General features: G+C 47.6%; 1 protein-coding gene across 1 annotated transcript in view; it reads right to left on the bottom strand.

The window, feature by feature from the left end:
• Positions 1-421: 421 nt before the first annotated feature.
• LOC129861985 (5'-nucleotidase domain-containing protein 3-like) overlaps positions 422-22539 on the bottom strand; it is a 114658-nt gene continuing 92540 nt past the window's right edge. The window contains exons 6-13 of the mRNA XM_055933237.1: positions 20337-20397; positions 18796-18898; positions 15520-15621; positions 14615-14696; positions 6578-6664; positions 6170-6310; positions 4824-4888; positions 422-4241 (exon numbers count right to left, since the gene is read on the bottom strand). Coding sequence (XP_055789212.1) covers positions 3983-4241; positions 4824-4888; positions 6170-6310; positions 6578-6664; positions 14615-14696; positions 15520-15621; positions 18796-18898; positions 20337-20397 — 900 coding nt within the window. The 3' untranslated portion in view covers positions 422-3982. The remainder of the gene's footprint in view (positions 4242-4823; positions 4889-6169; positions 6311-6577; positions 6665-14614; positions 14697-15519; positions 15622-18795; positions 18899-20336; positions 20398-22539) is intronic.

Raw genomic sequence — 22539 nt, 5'->3', positions numbered from 1 at the left:
GCTTCTGTATTCAGGATGTCTTAAAATGTTGGATTAATTATCTGTCATTATCTGTCACATGCTGCCCAACACCAACTTAAAAACCATTTGGGAAATTGCTCCCTAACATGATTTGTACGATTATATTGATTAATCTGATCAGGATTTATGGAGAGTTCCGTATTTAAAAAAGCGCAAAGTGTAGGCCCAGAGACAGCCCTGAGCTTAGGATATACCCTGCCTTTGTGTCATCGTGAATTTTCAAAATTATTTTTTAGCCAACTGGGTCAAGTCAATATACAATTACATTGAGAGACAAGAGGTTAGATAAAAGATATTTGCTTTCCTGACTTTTCTCTGGAGGCAAGGAAAGGGTGGATAACTGAAATCTAGCCCTATATGACAAACACAAAAGTAGGCCTAAAAAACCACAGGAACAAGGTTAGGACATTGCCATCTTTAATTCATAATCAAATCAAAAACACACTCACAAAGAAAGAAAAATATAAATTACAAGATGGATATTTATGTAAAATATACAAGCATTGGATAAAAGTTCTCTCAATGTGAGTTTTTCCCAGCAAGACCACTTTTTCGCTTTTTCAACCATGAACAATCTATCTCAAAAGAGAGATAATAGAATTAGAATATAGAGATAATAGAATAGATTTCTCAAACATTCTGACCGTATCATGACAAGAAACGGAAGTTATTTTATTGTTAGTTTCCCCCACAAAACTAATACAACTATTTTCTGAACATTTCAGTGCAAAGTCAATGATTTCAACACAATGTTATATCTAGATATAGATTAAAAGCACGTTTTTTTTTTTTTTTAAAGAAGAATGTTTATGAAAGCAAACAACAAAAAATATAGCCAAGCAACTCAAATACAGCATAGAAATTACTGGCCACAATGATACAGACATTTGTCCATGAAATACAGAATATGACCTCTTTTCTATAAAAAAATAGGAACATTCTGTTGTAAACTGACTGTTCCTATCAGTTGTGTCTATCAATGTGGTTAGTACCTTAACTACTAAGGACTATTAATAACGATAAAGCCTTTGTGCAAAGTATGATTTTAGGGTATCTACCTTATTACCAGGGTAAATAGAGCCTGTTCTAAAGCATGACAGATATATCTACAGTGCAGTTATAGTGTTCAAAAGCTTAAGGCATTTCAGAGTGTGTCTTGAACATGTCAAAATGTCAAGATATTCAACTAGTTTGTTTATATCTTGTCTTTCTCTGTTGTGATTGGTTCTAAGACCACCATTGGTTAAAAGTCCCTTATAACCAACTGTTCCTTTGTTTACACAAACATGTAACTTCCGAAACCATGGAAACATAGGAGGAAATGGAGGGATACAAAGTATATTGAAAGCAGGTGCTACCACACAGATGTGGTTCCAGAGTTAATGAATCAATTAACATCCCATCATGCACAGTTGAAGTTGGAAGTTTACATACACTTAGGTTGGAGTCATTAAAAATTGTTTTTCAACCACTCCACAAATTTCTTGTTAACAAACTATTGTTTTGGCAAGTCAGTGCATGACACAAGTAATTTTTCCAACAATTGTTTACAGACAGATTATTTCACTTATAATTCACTATCACAATTCCAGTGGGTCAGAAGTTTACATACACTAAGTTGACTGTGCCTTTAAACAGCTTGGAAAATTCCAGAAAATTATGTCAAGGCTTTAGAAGCTTCTGATAGGCTAATTGACATCATTTAGTCAATTGGAGGTGTACCTGTGGATGTATTTCAAGGTCTACCTTCAAACTCAGTGCCTCTGCTTGACATCATGGGAAAATCAAAAGAAATCAGCCAAGACCCCAGAAAAGAAATTGTAGACCTCCACAAGTCTGGTTCATCCTTGGGAGCAATTTCCAAATGCCTGAAGGTGCCACGTTCATCTGTACAAACAATAGCACGCAAGTATAAACACCATGGGACCACACAGCCGTCATACCACTCAGGAAGGAGACATGTTCTGTCTCCTAGAGATGAACGTACTTTGGTGCGAAAAGTGCAAATCAATCCCAGAACAACAGCAAAGGACCTTGTGAAGATGCTGGAGGAAACAGGTAGAAAAGTATCTATCCACAGTAAAACGAGTCCTATATCGACATAACCTGAAAGGCCGCTCAGCAAAGAAGAGGCCACTGCTCAAAAACCACCATAAAAAAAGCCAGACTACGGTTTGCAACTGCACATGGGGACAAAGATCGTACTTTTTGGAGAAAAGTCCTCTGGTCTGATGAAACAACAATAGAACTGTTTGGCCATAATGACCATCGTTATGTTGGGAGGAAAAAGGGGGCGGCTTGCAAGCCGAAGAACACCATCCCAACCGTGAAGCACGGGGGTGGCAGCATCATGTTGTGGGGCTGCTTTGCTGCAGGAGGGACTGGTGCACTTCACAAAATAGATGGCATCATGAGAGAGGAAAATTATGTGGATATATTGAAGCAACATCTCAAGACATCAGTCAAGGAGTGTAAAAGCTTGGTCGTAAATGGGTCTTCCAAATGGACAATGACCACAAGCATACTTCCAAAGTTGTGGAAAAATGGCTTAAGGACAACAAAGTCAAGATATTGGAGTAGCCATCACAAAGCCCTGACCTCAATACCATAGAACATTTGTGGGCAGAACTGAAAAAATTATGTGCGAGCAAGGAGGCCTACAAACCTGACTCAGTTATACCAGCTCGGAGGGAGGGACGGGCCAAAATTCACCCAACTTATTGTGGGAAGCTTGTGGAAGGCTACTCGAAACATTTGACCCAAGTTAAACAATTTAAAGGCAATTCTACCAAATACTAATTGAGTGTATGTAAACGTCTGACCGACTGGGAATGTGATGAAAGAAATAAAAGCTGAAATAAATCATTCTCTCTATTATTCTGACATTTCACATTCTTAAAATAAAGTGGTGATCCTAACTGACCTAAGACAGGGAATTTTGTACGAGGATTAAATGTCAGGAATTGTGAAAAACTGAGTTTAAATGTATTTGGCTGAGGTGTATGTAAACTTCTGACTTCAACTGTATATTGTTTGGATGAAATTTTGCAGATCTGAGTAAATCGTTATTTGGTTCCATACTGTATGTGTGTCAAGAACATTCAAGCAAACGTATTGTGTCGTGTTTGGTATAGCGTACTAAGCAAACGTATTGTGTCGTGTTTGGTATAGCGTACTAAGCAAACGTATTGTGTCGTGTTTGGTATAGCGTACTAAGCAAACGTACCGCTAGTTTTCAACCTAAAACAGAAACATTGCAGAAATATTTAAGAGTTCACCACTTACTGTTTTTAATTCAAACTACACATATAATAGTGAGATTATAAAAGCAGTCATTATTGAAGTTACTGACAGCGTAAGGTCAACATGAGATGAAATCAGTGGAAAATAGAGACAGTAAATCCAAGTCAGCAGAGTCCCGTACGCCATCTTCTACCCTTTACACCCTATTCAGCTGCCTTGTTTACATATATACTATAGTTGAAGGAACTGTACTGGGAATGACAGTATGTTTCAGGTCAGCATGATAGAGTGAAACAGGTATTTGAGAGATCTGTGTCCAGAGCAGGTCAAGACAGAGTGTCACAATGAACCCCTTCCCCCTCCCCCTTCTCTAGTCAGAGCAGGTCAAGACAGAGTGTCACAATGAACCCCTTCCCCCTCCCCCTTCTCTAGTCAGAGCAGGTCAAGACAGAGTGTCACAATGAACCCCTTCCCCCTCCCCCTTCTCTAGTCAGAGCAGGTCAAGACAGAGTGTCACAATGAACCCCTTCCCCCTCCCCCTTCTCTAGTCAGAGCAGGTCAAGACAGAGTGTCACAATGAACCCCTTCCCCCTCCCCCTTCTCTAGTCAGATCAGGTCTTGGACGGAGTGTCGCAGTGAAACCCGTCACCCTAGCCTCTCTAGTCTGAGTCAAGCCCAGGCGGGGTGTCACACTGAACCCCCCCCCCCTTTCTACTCTTCAGTTGTGGTTCTGTGGGGGTATGAAGGGCATCTTCAGGGCCCCGGCGCTGGTCTGCTCGGGCCAGAAGGGTGACTCGTGTTGCAGGGGCGTACGACGGGGGAAGAAGGTGTGATGGAAGTCATAGTTGAGCAGACAGCTGAGGGACGCCATGTAGATGTCTGCGAAACGAGACAGGCGACGGGAGAAGTAGGTGGGGTTGTGGTACGTCCGGAAGAGACTCCCAAACTGGCCGTTGAAGATGTCCTTTGTCTGCGATCTGTTGTATGACGAAAGATGTACAATATTGTTAGTGCTTGTTTTGCATGTTAAGAGAAATATCTGTAAAATGAGAGAAAGAAAGTTGTACACTAATTATCCTCTCAAACATTTAATGGGTACAGCCACCTATAGGAAACTATGGGTAAGACTTTATTTGAAGGGGAGCTACATAAAGGAACTCAGAAAAAATGTATCACCCAGACATAAAACCTTCCTATAGGAAATGATTATGTACTGCTTATGAGTGTCGGTTATGAATGTGTTACGAAGTCCTTATGTACTATAGGTGCCCTTCAAAGAAAGTATTGCCAACATATCTTAACAAAAATCTAATTTTATTTGTCACATACACGTGTTTAGCAGATGTTAGTGCGGGTGTAGCGAAATGCTTGTGTTTCTAGCTCCAACAGTGCAGTAGTATCTAACAATATAGCATATAACAACTAACAATATAGCATATAACAACTAACAATATAGCATATAACAACTAACAATATAGCATATAACAACTCTTTTAGCAAATAAGAGGACGCATCATAAATGAGATGAGATTCTTTCATAAGCTCTTCTCCAATGGTACCTCATGGCTTCTCTCTCTTCAATCCACTCCTGGACGACAGCTTGAGAAGCTGGATCTCTGTGGACCTGAAAGGGAGGGAGGAGAGAATGTATGCTGTACATACTGAGACTACATGTCTGCGGTGCTGGGAAGGAGGGAGGAGAGAATGTATGCCGTACATACTGAGACTACATGTCTGTGGTGCTGGGAAGGAGGGAGGAGAGAATGTATGCTGTACATACTGAGACTACATGTCTGCGGTGCTGGGAAGGAGGGAGGAGAGAATGTATGCTGTACATACTGAGACTACATGTCTGCGGTGCTGGGAAGGAGGGAGGAGAGAATGTATGCCGTACATACTGAGACTACATGTCTGTGGTGCTGGGAAGGAGGGAGGAGAGAATGTATGCCGTACATACTGAGACTACATGTCTGTGGTGCTGGGAAGGAGGGAGGAGAGAATGTATGCTGTACATACTGAGACTACATGTCTGTGGTGCTGGGAAGGAGGGAGGAGAGAATGTATGCTGTACATACTGAGACTACATGTCTGTGGTGCTGGGAAGGAGGGAGGAGAGAATGTATGCTGTACATACTGAGACTACATGTCTGCGGTGCTGGGAAGGAGGGAGGAGAGAATGTATGCTGTACATACTGAGACTACATGTCTGTGGTGCTGGGAAGGAGGGAGGAGAGAATGTATGCCGTACATACTGAGACTACATGTCTGTGGTGCTGGGAAGGAGGGAGGAGAGAATGTATGCTGTACATACTGAGACTACATGTCTGCGGTGCTGGGAAGGAGGGAGGAGAGAATGTATGCCGTACATACTGAGACTACATGTCTGTGGTGCTGGGAAGGAGGGAGGAGAGAATGTATGCTGTACATACTGAGACTACATGTCTGCGGTGCTGGGAAGGAGGGAGGAGAGAATGTATGCTGTACATACTGAGACTACATGTCTGCGGTGCTGGGAAGGAGGGAGGAGAGAATGTATGCCGTACATACTGAGACTACATGTCTGTGGTGCTGGGAAGGAGGGAGGAGAGAATGTATGCCGTACATACTGAGACTACATGTCTGTGGTGCTGGGAAGGAGGGAGGAGAGAATGTATGCTGTACATACTGAGACTACATGTCTGTGGTGCTGGGAAGGAGGGAGGAGAGAATGTATGCTGTACATACTGAGACTACATGTCTGTGGTGCTGGGAAGGAGGGAGGAGAGAATGTATGCTGTACATACTGAGACTACATGTCTGCGGTGCTGGGAAGGAGGGGGGAAAGTAGATCCTCTTTAGGTTCATAGCTGTAGACATAGAGCTACCAGACAGACAGACAGTGAGACAGACAGACACCCCCACCTACCTGCATGTGTTCTATCAGCCCAGTCAGACCCTGTAACCAGGTCATCAGGTGAACACATTCCTCAGTGTTCATGATCTTGATCTCTTTCCTCAGCTCAGGGATGATGGCGCCAGTCCTCCAGCCGTGCTTCAGGGTCAGGTCCTACACATCCACATAATACATATGGATTTATACAGCCTTTTTCTCAAACCTGAGGAGTCGATAAACCACTGAACAACTCAAATACCTCTGTTTCGGTAACAGGCCAGCCAATCATGCGCTGACCTTTTATTTTATTTTTTTAAACGCTACTTAACTTAAACCTATATATTAATAATCTGACCGTGTCGTTTCTATGATGGTGTGAACATTTTCTATGATCATTTTAAATACTAACCAATGCAGTGTAAAAGCAATGGTTTGACTTACAGCCAGGTCACTGTAGATGTGATCTCCAAAGTACAACACCTTGGACCCCCTCCAGCCAGTCAATCTCAGGAACTCATAGAGGTTTCCCTGCAGAACAAAGAAACAGTCAGTTATTCCCTAGTCTGTATGACAGAGCTACAACTCTAGAACAGTAGTTCTCAACATTTTTTGGTTACTTTACCACCGACTACATTGTGCTCCATCCTGTACTTGGTGTCCTTGGACCCCTAAAGTACCCCCTCTTCTGCATTCTACTAGTAAGCCTATAGTCTCATGTGTCTTCTCAAGAACGACCTGTGAATAGACCAAGTACACCAGGGGTCCAAGTACACCAGGGGTCCAAGTACATCAGGGGTCCTAATACACCAGGGGTCCTAATACACCAGGGGTTCAAGTACCACAGGGGTCCTAGTACCACAGGGGTCCTAATACATCAGGGGTTCAAGTACCACAGGGGTCCTAATACACCAGGGGTCCTAGTACCACAGGGGTCCTAGTACACCAGGGGTCCTAATACACCAGTGGTCCTAGTACATCAGGGGTTAAAGTACCACAGGGGTCCTAATACACCAGGGGTCCTAGTACACCAGAGGTCCTAATACACCAGGGGTCCTAATACACCAGGGGTCCTAGTACACCAGGGGTCCTAGTACACCAGGGGTCCTAGTACACCAGGGGTCCTAATACACCAGGGGTCCTAGTACACCAGGGGTTCAAGTACACCAGGGGTCCTAGTACCACAGGGGTCCAAGTACATCAGGGGTCCTAGTACACCAGGGGTCCTAGTACCACAGGGGTCCTAGTACCACAGGGGTCCTAGTACACCAGGGGTTCAAGTACCACAGGGGTTCAAATACAGAAGGGGTCCTAATACACCAGGGGTCCTAATACACCAGGGGTCAAGTACCACAGGGGTCAAGTACCACAGGGGTCAAGTACCACAGGGGTACAAGTACCACAGGGGTACAAGTACACCAGGGGTCCTAATACACCAGGGGTCCTAATACACCAGGGGTTCAAGTACCACAGGGGTCCAAGTACACCAGGGGTCCAAGTACACCAGGGGTCCTAATACACCAGGGGTACAAGTACACCAGGGGTCCTAATACAGCAGGGGTTCAAGTACCACAGGGGTCCAAGTACACCAGGGGTCCTAATACACCAGGGGTTCAAGTACAACAGGAGTCCTAGTACACCAGGGGTCCTAATACACCAGGGATCCAAGTACATCAGGGGTCCACGTACCACAGGGGTCCTAATACACCAGGGGTACAAGTACCACAGGGGTCCTAGTACACCAGGGGTCCAAGTACCACAGGGGTCCAAGTACACCAGGGGTCCAAGTACACCAGGGGTCCAAGTACACCATGGGTCCAAGTACCACAGGGGTCCAAGTACACCAGGGGTCCAAGTACACCAGGGGTCCAAGTACACCAGGGGTCCAAGTACACCATGGGTCCAAGTACCACAGGGGTCCAAGTACCACAGGGGTCCAAGTACCACAGGGGTCTTAGTTCACCAGGGGTCCTAATACACCAGGGGTCCTAGTACACCAGGGGTCCTAATACACCATGGGTCCAAGTACCACAGGGGTCTTAGTTCACCAGGGGTCCTAATACACCAGGCGTCCTAATACACCAGGAGTCCTAATACACCAGGGGTCCTAATACACCAGGGGTTCAAGAACCACAGGGGTCCTAGTACACCAGGGGTCGTAGTACACCAGGGGCCCAAGTACCACAGGGGTCAAGTACCACAGGGGTCAAGTACCACAGGGGTCAAGTACCAAAGGGGTCAAGTACCAAAGGGGTTCAAGTACACCAGGGGTCCTAATACACCAGGGGTCCTAATACACCAGGGGTCCTAATACACCAGGGGTTCAAGTACCACAGGGGTCCAAGTACACCAGGGGTCCTAATACACCAGGGGTACAAGTACACCAGGGGTCCTAATACAGCAGGGGTTCAAGTACCACAGGGGTCCAAGTACACCAGGGGTCCTAATACACCAGGGGTTCAAGTACAACAGGGGTCCTAGTACACCAGGGGTCCTAATACACAAGGGATCCAAGTACATCAGGGGTCCACGTACCACAGGGGTCCTAATACACCAGGGGTACAAGTACCACAGGGGTCCTAGTACACCAGGGGTCCAAGTACCACAGGGGTCCAAGTACACCAGGGGTCCAAGTACACCAGGGGTCCAAGTACACCATGGGTCCAAGTACCACAGGGGTCCAAGTACACCAGGGGTCCAAGTACACCAGGGGTCCAAGTACACCAGGGGTCCAAGTACACCATGGGTCCAAGTACCACAGGGGTCCAAGTACCACAGGGGTCCAAGTACCACAGGGGTCCAAGTACCACAGGGGTCTTAGTTCACCAGGGGTCCTAATACACCAGGGGTCCTAGTACACCAGGGGTCCTAATACACCATGGGTCCAAGTACCACAGGGGTCTTAGTTCACCAGGGGTCCTAATACACCAGGCGTCCTAATACACCAGGAGTCCTAATACACCAGGGGTCCTAATACACCAGGGGTTCAAGAACCACAGGGGTCCTAGTACACCAGGGGTCGTAGTACACCAGGGGCCCAAGTACCACAGGGGTCAAGTACCACAGGGGTCAAGTACCACAGGGGTCAAGTACCAAAGGGGTCAAGTACCAAAGGGGTTCAAGTACACCAGGGGTCCTAATACACCAGGGGTCCAAGTACCACAGGGGTCCTAGTACACCAGGGGTCCAAGTAAACCAGGGGTCCTAGTACTACAGGGGTCCTAGTACACCAGGGGTCCAAGTACCACAGGGGTCCAAGTACACAAGGGGTCCAAGTACACCAGGGGTCCTAATACACCAGGGGTCCAAGTACACCAGGGGTCCTAATACACCAGGGGTTCAAGTACCACAGGGGTCCTCGTACACCAGGGGTCCTAGTACATCAGGGGTCCAAGTACACCAGGGGTCCTAGTACACCAGGGATCCTAGTACACCAGGGGTCAAAGTACATCAGGGGTCCAAGTACATCAGGGGTCCTAATACACCAGGGGTCCTAATACACCAGGGGTCCTAATACACCAGGGGTCCAAGTACCACAGGGGTCCAAGTACCACAGGGGTCCAAGTACACCAGGGGTCCAAGTACACCAGGGGTCCAAGTACACCAGGGGTCCTAGTACCACAGGGGTCCTATTACACCAGGGGTTCAAGTACACCAGGGGTCCTAGTACACCAGGGGTCCTAGTACATCAGGGGTCCTAATACACCAGGGGTTCAAGTACCACAGGGGTCCTACTACACCAGGGGTTCAAGTACACCAAGGGTCCTAATACACCAGGGGTTCACATACCACAGTGATCCTAGTACACCAGGGGTCCTAGTACACCAGGGGTCCTAGTACACCAGGGGTCCTAGTACACCAGGGGTCCTAATACACCAGGGGTCCAAGTACCACAGGGGTCAAGTACCACTGGGGTCCAAGTACACCAGGGGTCCTAATACATCAGGGGTCCAAGTACCACAGAGGTCCTACTACATCAGGGGTCCAAGTACACCAGGGATCCTAGTACACCAGGGGTTCACATACCACAGGGATCCTAGTACACCAGAGGTCCTAGTATACCAGGGGTCCTAATACACCAAGGGTCCTAATACACCGGGGGTCCTAGTACACCAGGGGTCCTAATACACCAGGGGTCCTAATATACCAAGTGTCCTAGTACACCAGGGGTCCTAATACACCAGGGGTCCTAGTACATCAGGGGTCCAAGTACACCAGGGGTCCAAGTACACCAGGGGTCCAAGTACACCATGGGTCCAAGTACCACAGGGGTCCAAGTACCACAGGGGTCCAAGTACCACAGGGGTCTTAGTTCACCAGGGGTCCTAATACACCAGGGGTCCTAGTACACCAGGGGTCCTAATACACCATGGGTCCAAGTACCACAGGGGTCTTAGTTCACCAGGGGTCCTAATACACCAGGCGTCCTAATACACCAGGAGTCCTAATACACCAGGGGTCCTAATACACCAGGGGTTCAAGAACCACAGGGGTCCTAGTACACCAGGGGTCGTAGTACACCAGGGGCCCAAGTACCACAGGGGTCAAGTACCACAGGGGTCAAGTACCACAGGGGTCAAGTACCAAAGGGGTCAAGTACCAAAGGGGTTCAAGTACACCAGGGGTCCTAATACACCAGGGGTTCAAGTACCACAGGGGTCCTAGTACACCAGGGGTCCAAGTAAACCAGGGGTCCTAGTACTACAGGGGTCCTAGTACACCAGGGGTCCAAGTACCACAGGGGTCCAAGTACACAAGGGGTCCAAGTACACCAGGGGTCCTAATACACCAGGGGTCCAAGTACACCAGGGGTCTTAATACACCAGGGGTTCAAGTACCACAGGGGTCCTCGTACACCAGGGGTCCTAGTACATCAGGGGTCCAAGTACACCAGGGGTCCTAGTACACCAGGGATCCTAGTACACCAGGGGTCAAAGTACATCAGGGGTCCAAGTACATCAGGGGTCCTAATACACCAGGGGTCCTAATACACCAGGGGTCCTAATACACCAGGGGTCCTAATACCACAGGGGTCCAAGTACCACAGGGGTCCAAGTACACCAGGGGTCCAAGTACACCAGGGGTCCAAGTACACCAGGGATCCAAGTACACCAGGGGTCCTAGTACCACAGGGGTCCTATTACACCAGGGGTTCAAGTACACCAGGGGTCCTAGTACACCAGGGGTCCTAGTACATCAGGGGTCCTAATACACCAGGGGTTCAAGTACCACAGGGGTCCTACTACACCAGGGGTTCAAGTACACCAAGGGTCCTAATACACCAGGGGTTCACATACCACAGTGATCCTAGTACACCAGGGGTCCTAGTACACCAGGGGTCCTAGTACACCAGGGGTCCTAGTACACCAGGGGTCCTAATACACCAGGGGTCCAAGTACCACAGGGGTCAAGTACCACTGGGGTCCAAGTACACCAGGGGTCCTAATACATCAGGGGTCCAAGTACCACAGAGGTCCTACTACATCAGGGGTCCAAGTACACCAGGGATCCTAGTACACCAGGGGTTCACATACCACAGGGATCCTAGTACACCAGAGGTCCTAGTATACCAGGGGTCCTAATACACCAAGGGTCCTAATACACCGGGGGTCCTAATACACCAGGGGTCCTAATACACCAGGGGTCCTAATATACCAAGTGTCCTAGTACACCAGGGGTCCTAATACACCAGGGGTCCTAGTACATCAGGGGTGCAAGTACCACAGGGGTCCAAGTACACCAGGGGTCCTAATACACGAGGGGTCAAGAACCACAGGGGTCCTAGTACACCAGGGGTTCAAGTACCACAGGGGTTCAAGTACCACAGGGGTCTTAGTACACCAGGGGTCCTAATACACCAGGGGTCCTAGTACATCAGGAGTCCAAGTACACCAGGGGTCCTAATACACCAGGGGTTCAAGAACCACAGGGGTCCTAGTACATCAGGGGTCCTAGTACACCAGGGGTCCAAGTACCACAGGGGTCAAGAACCACAGGGGTCAAGTACCACAGGGGTCCAAGTACACCAGGGGTACTAATACACCAGGGGTTCAAGTACCACAGGGGTCCAAGTACCACAGGGGTCCTAATACACCAGGGGTCCTAGTACACCAGGGGTTCAAGTACACCAGGGGTCCAAATACACCAGGGGTCCAAGTAAACCAGGGGTCCTAATACACCAGGGATTCAAGTACACCAGGGGTCCTAGCACATCAGGAGTCCAAGTACACCAGGGGTCCTAATACACCAGGGGTTCAAGTACCACAGGGGTCCCAGTACACCAGAGGTCCTAATACACCAGGGGTCCTAGAACATCAGGGGTCCAAGTACACCAGGGGTCCTAATACACCGGGGGTTCAAGTACCACAGGGGTCCTAGTACACCAGGGGTCCTAGTATACCAGGGGTCCTAGTATACCAGGGGTCCTAGTACACAAGGGGGCCTAATACACCTGGGGTCCTAGTACACCAGGGGTCCTAATACACCTAGGGTCCTAATACACCTAGGGTCCTAATACACCAGGGGTCCTAGTACATCAGGGGTTCAAGTACACCAGAGGTCCTAATACACCAGGGGTCCTAATACACCAGGGGTCCTAGTACATCAGGGGTCCTAGTACCACAGGGGTCCAAATACCACAGAGGTCCTAGTACACCAAGGGTCCTAATACACCAGGGGTCCTAGTACATCAGGAGTTCAAGTACCACAGGGGTCCTAGTACACCAGGGGTTCATGTACCACAGGGGTCCTAGTACACCAGGGGTCCTAGTACACCAGGGGTCCTAATACACCAGGGGTCCTAATACACCAGGGGTTCAAGTACATCAGGGGTTCAAGTACCACAGGGGTCCTAGTACACCAAGGGTCCTAGTAGACCAAGGGTCCTAGTACACCAGGGGTCTAGTACACCAGGGGTCCTTAAACACCAGGGGTCCTAGTACATCAGGGGTCCAAGTACCACAGGGGTCCAAGTACCACAGGGGTCCTAATACACCAAGGGTCCTAGTACACCAGGGGTCCTAGTACGTCAGGGGTTCAAGTACATCAGGGGTCCAAGTACATCAGGGGTCCAAGTACCACAGGGGTCCAAGTACCACAAGGGTTCTTATACACCAGGGGTACAAGTACTACAGGGGTCCTAGTAAACCAGGGGTCCTAATACACCAGGGGTTCAAGTACCACAGGGGTCCTAGTACACCAGGGGTCCTAATACAACAGGGGTTCAAGTACCACAGGGGTGGTAGTACACCAGGGGTGCAAGTATACCAGGGGTTCAAATACACCAGGGGTCCTAATACACCAGGGGTTCAAATACCACAGGGGTGGTAGTACACCAGGGGTCCAAGTACCACAGGGGTCCAAGTACCACAGGGGTCCTAGTACACCAGGGGTTCTATTACACCAGGGGTCCAAGTACCACAGGGGTCAAGTACCACAGGGGTCAAGTACCACAGGGGTCAAGTACACCAGGGGTCCTAATACACCATGGGTGCAAGTACCACAGGGGTCCTAATACACCAGAGGTCCTAATACACCAGGGGTTCAAGTACCACAGGGGTCAAGTACACCAGGGGTCCTAGTACACCAGAGGTCCTTGTACACCAGGGGTCCTAGTACACCAGGGGTCCTAGTACACCAGGGGTCCTAATACACCAGGGGGTTCAAGTAACACAGGGGTCCTAGTACACCAGGGGTCCTAGTACACCAGGGGTCCTAATACACAAGGGGTGCAAGTACACCAGGGGTCATAATACACCAGGGGTCCTAGTACACCACAGGTCCTAGTACACCAGAGGTCCTAGTACACCAGGGGTCCTAGTACACCAGGGGTCCTAGTACCACAGGGGTCCAAGTACCACAGGGGTCCAAGTACACCAGGGGTCCTAATACACCAGGGGTCCTAGTACACCAGAGGTCCTAATACACCAGGGGTCCTAGTACACCAGGGGTTCAAGTACCACAGGGGTCCTAGTACAGCAGGGATCCTAGTACATCAGGAGTCCTAGTACACCAGGGGTACAAGTACCACAGGGGTCAAGTACACAAGGGGTTCAAGTACACCAGGGGTCCTAATACACCAGGGGTTCAAGTACCACAGGGGTCCTAATACACCAGGGGTCCACGTACACCAGGGGTCCTAATACACCAGGGATTCAAGTACCACAGGGGTCCTAGTACACCAGGGGTCCTAATACACCAGGGGTCCTAGTACACCAGGGGTCCTAGTACACCAGGGGTCCTAGTACACCAGGGGTCCTAGTACACCAGGGGTCCTAGTACATCAGGGGTCCTGGTACACCAGGGGTCCTAGTACACCAGGGGTCCTAGTACACCAGGGGTCCTAGTACACCAGGGGTCCTAGTACACCAGGGGTCCTAGTACACCAGGGGTCCTAGTACACCAGGGGTCCTAGTACACCAGGGGTCCTAGTACACCAGGGGTCCTATTAGAAAGACTGCTCTAGAACCGTTGTCCATTTACCTGTTTATAGATCTTCCCCTTCTCCAGCTTGTGAATCCTGTCCCAATGCAGCACCCCTTTATCTGTCACTCGCCTGAAGGGCCTAGGAAGGACAGGGAAAGACAAACGTCAGAACACACAGTGGAGGTCAAATGAACATGACAAACAAACGTCAAAATATATTCAGTGGAGGTCAACTGGACATGACAAACAAACGTCAGATTATATTCAGTGGAGGTCAACTGGACATGACAAACGTCAGAATATATTCAGTGGAGGTCAACTGGACATGACAAACAAACGTCAGAATATATTCAGTGGAGATCAACTGGACATGACAAACAAACGTCAGAATATATTCAGCGGAGGACAACTGGACATGACAAACAAACGTCAAAATATATTCAGTGGAGGACAACTGGACATGACAAACGTCAGAATATATTCAGTGGAGGTCAACTGGACATGACAAACAAACGTCAGAATATATTCAGTGGTGGACAACTGGACATGACAAACAAACGTCAAAATATATTCAGCGGAGGACAACTGGACATGACAAACAAACATCAAAATATATTCAGTGGAGGTCAACTGGACATGACAAACGTCAGAATATATTCTGTGGAGGTCAACTGGACATGACAAACAAACGTCAAAATATATTCAGTGGAGGTCAACTGGACATGACAAACAAACATCAAAATATATTCAGTGGAGGTCAACTGGACATGACAAACAAACGTCAGAATATATTCAGTGGAGGACAACTGGACATGACAAACAAACATCAAAATATATTCAGTGGACGTCAACTGGACATGACAAATAAAGGATGGGTAGTGTAGGGTAGTGGTGAAGCATCCACCACATTGACCAGTGCAAGGACAAACGGACGGGCTGGGGAGTGAATATGAGACGCTTACTTTCTCCTGTCGTTGAAGAAGCCAGGTTTGTCGGCCTGTACGATGACAATGTCAAACAGATCTCTCCAGTCCTTCCCCACGATGTAGTTCATTCCCCGATCCCTGGGAATAGTCCAGTCATTTATCACGCCGTTATCCAGAGCGACTTACAAATCAGTCACACAACAGAAACAAAGCAGCTCGCACACCACACTCGGCCGTAGAGCGTCCTGTATCCACAGTATCTGCAAACTCATCATGTGGGTACTTTCAAACATTTTCTATTTTTTAATCAAAGTAATTCTTCATGCTGCTATCATTGTCAGGGTTGATGATTAAAGCTAGTGGAACAGTGCTGTGAAAACCCTCTCTAGCAGCATATTATACCTTGATACAGTGGGGAGAACAAGTATTTGATACACTGCTGATTTTGCAGGTTTTCCTACTTACAAAGCATGTAGAGGTCTGTAATTTTTATCATAAGTACACTTCAACTGTGAGAGACGGAATCTAAAACAAAAATCCAGAAAATCACATTGTATGATTTTTAAGTAATTAATTTGCATGACATAAGTATTTGATACATCAGAAAAGCAGAACTTAATATTTGGTACAGAAACCTTTTTTTGCAATTACAGAGATCATACGTTTCCTGTAGTTCTTGACCAGGTTTGCACACACTGCAGCAGGGATTTTGGCCCACTCCTCCATACAGACCTTCTCCAGATCCTTCAGGTTTCGGGGCTGTCGCTGGGCAATACGGACTTTCAGCTCCCTCCAAAGATTTTCTATTGGGTTCATGTCTGGAGACTGGCTAGGCCACTAGCCAGAGATGCTTCTTACGGAGCCACTCCTTAGTTGCCCTGACTGTGTGTTTCGGGTCGTTGTCATGCTGGAAGACCCAGCCACGACCCATCTTCAATGCTCTTACTGAGGGAAGGAGGTTGTTGGCCAAGATCTCGCAAAACATGGCCCCATCCATCCTCCCCTCAATGCGGTGCAGTCGTCCTGTCCCCTTTGCAGGAAAAGCATCCCCAAAGAATGATGTTTCCACCTCCATGCTTCACGGTTGGGATGGTGTTCTTGGGGTTGTACTCATCCTTCTTCTTCCTCCAAACACGGCGAGTGGAGTTTAGACCAAAAAGCTCTATTTTTGTCTCATCAGACCACATGACCTTCTCCCATTCCTCCTCTGGATCATCCAGATGGTCATTGGCAAACTTCAGACGGGCCTGGACATGCGCTGGCTTGAGCAGGGGGACCTTGCGTGCGCTGCAGGAGTTTAACCCATGATGGCGTAGTGTGTAACTAATGGTTTTCTTTGAGACTGTGGTCCCAGCTCTCTTCAGGTCATTGACCAGGTCCTGCCGTGTAGTTCTGGGCTGATCCCTCATCTTCCTCATGATCATTGATGCCCCACGAGGTGAGATCTTGCATAGAGCCCCAGACTGAGAGTGATTGACCGTCATCTTCAACTTCTTCCATTTTATAATAATTGCGCCAACAGTTGTTGCCTTCTCACCAAGCTGCTTGCCTATTGTCCTGTAGCCCATCCCAGCCTTGTGCAGGTCTACAATTTTACCCCTGATGTCCTTACACAGCTCTCTGGTCTTGGCCATTGTGGAGTGGTTGGAGTCTGTTTGATTGAGTGTGTGGACAGGTGTCTTTTATACAGGTAACGAGTTCAAACAGGTGCAGTTAATACAGGTAATGAGTGGAGAACAGGAGGGCTTCTTAAAGAAAAACTAACAGGTCTGTGAGAGCCGGAATTCTTACTGGTTGGTAGGTGATCAAATACTTATGTCATGCAATAAAATGCAAATGAATTACTTAAAAATCATACAATGTGATTTTCTGGATTTTTGTTTTAGATTCCGTCTCTCACAGTTGACGTGTACCTATGATAAAAATGACAGACCTCTACATGCTTTGTAAGTAGGAAAACCTGAAAAATCGGCAGTGTATCAAATACTTGTTCTCCCCACTGTATACTAACAGTATAGTTTAGAATTGTATTAACTTTTGTGGTGAACTGTCAGCACAGAGATACTGTATGTTAGAGACACTCACACACACAGAGATACTGTATACCAGAGACACTCACATACAGAGATACTGTATGTTAGAGACACTCACATACAGAGATACTGTATGCCAGAGACACTCACACACAGAGATACTGTATGTTAGAGACACTCACACACAGAGATACTGTATACCAGAGACACTCACACACAGAGATACTGTATGCCAGAGACACTCACACACAGAGATACTGTATGTTAGAGACACTCACACACAGAGATACTGTGTGTTAGAGACACTCACACACAGAGATACTGTATGCCAGAGACACTCACACACAGAGATACTGTATGCCAGAGACACTCACACACAGAGATACTGTATGTTAGAGACACTCACACACAGAGATACTGTATGTTAGAGACACTCACACAGAGATACTGTATACCAGAGACACTCACACACAGAGATACTGTATGCCAGAGACACTCACACACAGAGATACTGTATGTTAGAGACACTCACACACAGAGATACTGTGTGTTAGAGACACTCACACACAGAGATACTGTATGCCAGAGACACTCACACACAGAGATACTGTATGCCAGAGACACTCACACACAGAGATACTGTATGTTAGAGACAATCACACACAGAGATACTGTATGTTAGAGACACTCACACACAAAGATACTGTATACCAGAGACACTCACACACAGAGATACTGTATGTTAGAGACAATCACACACAGAGATACTGTATGTTAGAGACACTCACACACAAAGATACTGTATACCAGAGACACTCACACACAGAGATACTGTATGCCAGAGACACTCACACAGAGATACTGTATGCCAGAGACACTCACACACAGAGATACTGTATGCCAGAGACACTCACACACAGAGATACTGTATGCCAGAGACACTCACACAGAGATACTGTATGCCAGAGACACTCACACACAGAGATACTGTATGCCAGAGACACTCACACACATAGATACTGTATGTTAGAGACACTCACACACAGAGATACTGTATGCCAGAGACACTCACACACAGAGATACTGTATGCCAGAGACTCTCACACAGAGATACTGTATACCAGAGACACTCACACACAGAGATACTGTATGTCAGAGACACTCACACACAGAGATGCGTCAGAGAAACTCACACACAGAGATACTGTATGTCAGAGACACTCACACACAGAGATGCGTCGGAGACACTCACACACAGAGATGCGTCAGAGACACTCACACAAAGTCAAAGGGGCTGTTAGTGATGAGGAACATCTTCTTCCCATCCTCATAAAGCTTCTTCAACACAGCATGAGTCTGTTCTCCATAGGAAATATAGTTCTCTGCAGACAGACAGACAGACAGACAGACAGACAGACAGACAGACAGAGATTTGTATGGTTTAATTCACATGCTTTGGCAATGTCAACATATATTTCTCCCATACCAATAAAGCCCCTTAAATTGAAATTTAATTGAGAGAGAGAGAGAGCGAGAGAGAGAGAGAGAGAGAGGAGGGAGAGCGAGAGCACGAGAGAGCGAGCGAGCGAGAGAGAGGGGAGGAAAGAGAGAGAGGAGAGAGGGGGAGAGAGAGAGGGGAGGAAAGAGAGAGAGGAGAGAGAGGATGAGAGTGAGAGAGAGAGAGAGCGAGAAAGAGAAGAGAGAGAGAGGATGGAGAGCGAGAGAGAGAGCGAGAGAGAAAGGATGAGAGCGAGAGAGAGAGCGAGAAAGAGAGAGGAGGGAGAGAGAGGATGGAGAGCGAGAGAGAGAGAGAGAGAGCGAGAAAGAGAAGAGAGAGAGAGGAGGGAGAGAGAGGATGGAGAGCGAGAGAGAGAGCGAGAGAGAGAGGGGAGAAAGTGAAAGAGAGGAGAGAGAGCGAAAGAGAGAGGAGAGGGCGAGAAAGAGAAGAGGGAGAGAGAGGATGGAGAGCGAGAGAGAGAGCGAGAAAGAGAAGAGAGAGAGAGGATGGAGAGCGAGAGAGAGAGCGAGAGAGAGGGGAGAGAGCGAAAGAGAGAGGGGAGAGAGCGAAAGAGAGAGCGAGAAAGAGAAGAGAGAGAGAGGAGGGGAGAGATCGGAAGAGGGAGGAGAGAGCGAGAAAGAGAAGAGAGAGAGGAGGGAGAGAGCGAAAGAGAGAGGAGAGAGCGAGAAAGAGAAGAGAGGGAGAGCGAAAGAGAGAGGAGAGAGCAAGAAAGAGGAGAGAGAGAGGAGGGAGAGAGAGAAGAGAGAGCGAAAGAGAGAGGAGAGAGCGAGAGAGAAGAGAGAGAGAGGAGGGAGAGAGAGGATGGAGAGAGAGCGAGAAAGAGAAGAGAGAGAGAGGAGGGAGAGAGAGGAGAGAGCGAAAGAGAGAGGAGAGAGCGAGAAAGAGAAGAGAGAGAGAGGAGGGAGAGAGAGAGAGAGCGAGAGAGCGAGAAAGAGAAGAGAGAGAGAGGGGAGAGAGAGAGGAGAGAGTGAGAAAGAGAGTGAGAAAGAGAAGAGAGAGCGAAAGAGAGAGGAGAGAGAGGAGGGAGAGAGAGGAGAGAGAGAGAGGAGGGAGAGAGAGGATGGAGAGCGAGGAGAGAGCGATTGCTATTGTGGACAGAAAAACATTACTTCTAGTGAGAAGGATAATAATGTCTCCTAGTAATCTGTTTGAAGATATGAGACAGAACAACGACAACGGCCTTGATGTAATACTCTTATCGTTCACACACAGAGATAATCTGTAAAGATATTACATGATACATTAGACACTCCCTTCACTCCCTTCCCCTATTATCACACACAGATCCTTGTTGTCCTTACCGATATCTGCCTCCACAGCCCGATACATAATACCCTTGACATGAACATCTCCTATCGCTTCCTGTTAGACAGAGAGGCAGAGACATTACAATGGCTGAAATTTGTGACAGGAAATGAATTGTTTCTTTTGACAATATATCATGTTACAAACGACGTTCCATATGGGAGAAGGAAGAGTGCAGAACGATAAACAATCCCTGTTCCTCCATATCAAAAGTATTTGGAAAACTTTGTAAAAGTACCGAGTGGACAAAGTGTACTAACACAGTGCGCTAACACAGTGCGCTAACACAGTGCGCTAACACAGTGCGCTAACACAGTGCGCTGTTCACAGGGACGTGCTACCTTGTCCCGGACGTGCTGTTTTCGACTCTCTCTCTCTACCGCACCTGCTGTCTCTAATTCTGAATGATCGGCTATGAAAAGCCAACTGACATTTACTCCTGACGTGCTGACCTGTTGCACCCTCTACAACCACTGTGATTATTATTATTTGACCCTGCTGATCATCTATGAACGTTTGAACATCTTGGCCATGTTCTGTTATAATCTCCACCTGGCACAGCCAGAAGAGGACTGGCCACCCCTTAGAGCCTCGTTCCTCTCTAGGTTTCTTCCTAGGTTGCCGGGAGTTTTTCCTAGCCACTGTGCTTCTACACCTGCATTGCTTGCTGTTTGGGGTTTTAGGCTGGGTTTCTGTACAGCACTTTGAGATATCAGCTGATGTAAGAAGCGCTATATAAATACATTTGATTGATTGATTGATTGTCACCTTGGAAAACTACAGAACTAAAGACAAAGACACAAAAAAAGTAACAAAATCAAGAATAGGATTTGAGCTGAATGTCCCACACAGTTTCTTTGGCATGAACAAACAGCCTTAATGTGACTGGTGTGCTCTACTCAATACAAATGAAAGCCTCTTGAAGGTTGGTAGTTGCTACGTAGATGAGACTACAACTTTACACCAACATCTCCTGAATGGGGGTGTGTGTGTATGTGTGTGTGTGTGTGTGTGTGCTCACACGTGTGCATGTCTGTGTGTGTGTGTGTGTGTGTGTGTGTCTGCTCACACGTGTGCATGTCTGTGTGTGTTTGTGTGTGTGTCTTGCCCTGTGCTTCATGATTTAACTAATGCACCAGGACAAAGTTTCACACTGACAGAGGCAGGCAGAGTAAATGAACAACCCCACTGGGATGAAGGAGCCTCTGAACAATGACTCACAGAAAGGCAAGGGAAAGAAAGGAGAGACAGACAGGCAAGGGAGAGAAGGGAGAGACACAGACAGGCAAGGGAGTGAAATGAGAGACACAGACAGGCAAGGGAGTGAAAGGGAGAGAAAGGGAAAGGAGGGAAGGGAGTGAAAGGAGAGACACAGAAAGACAAGGGAGTGAAATGACAGACACAGACAGGCAAGGGAGTGAAAGGGAGAGAAAGGGAGAGGAGGGACGGGAGTGAAAGGAGAGACAGAGAAAGGCAAGGGAGTGAAAGGAGAGACAGAGAAAGACAAGGGAGTGAAAGGAGAGACAGAGAAAGGCAAGGGAGTGAAAGGGAGAGAAAGGGAGAGGAGGGAAGGGAGTGAAAGGAGAGACACAGAAAGACAAGGGAGTGAAAGGAGAGACAGAGAAAGGCAAGGGAGTGAAAGGAGAGACACAGAAAGACAAGGGAGTGAAAGGAGAGACAGAGAAAGGCAAGGGAGTGAAAGGAGAGACACAGAAAGACAAGGGAGTGAAAGGAGAGACACAGAAAGGCAAGGGAGTGATAGGAAGAGAAAGGGAGAGGAGGTGGGGAAGGGAGTGACATTTGAGAAGTTGTCTATTCTAGCTTGATATATTGTGAGTGAGCAGACATGAAGCCAGGTTTTCATCACGATGACACTGATCTGTCACAGACACTGCAGAATGAAACTAAGCAGGTACCAGTCCTCCCTGACAAGCCCATCAGAGAAACAAAACACAACCCTGATTTCACTCCTGTCTCCTTCTGAAGAGGCAGGCAGGCAGAGCCACCAGAGACCAGACAGCTGCCTCTTCTAAAACTAGACTGACATTTTCAAAAGTCTAAATTAAGCCTCTACTCTGTCACGAAGCACACTAAAATAACTACAACGTCACAACCAATGGTCACAACAAGGTTTCACTATTAATGCACATAACTGCCACGTTACTGGAATACATTTTGTCATAGAGAAGAGCATTATGA

The sequence above is a fragment of the Salvelinus fontinalis genome, chromosome 9 (genome assembly GCF_029448725.1).
Source record: "Salvelinus fontinalis isolate EN_2023a chromosome 9, ASM2944872v1, whole genome shotgun sequence".
In the NCBI taxonomy this organism is placed as follows: Eukaryota; Metazoa; Chordata; class Actinopteri; order Salmoniformes; family Salmonidae; genus Salvelinus; species Salvelinus fontinalis.
Note: the sequence above shows the minus strand (reverse complement) of the source record. Positions and strands in the feature narration are given on the sequence as shown.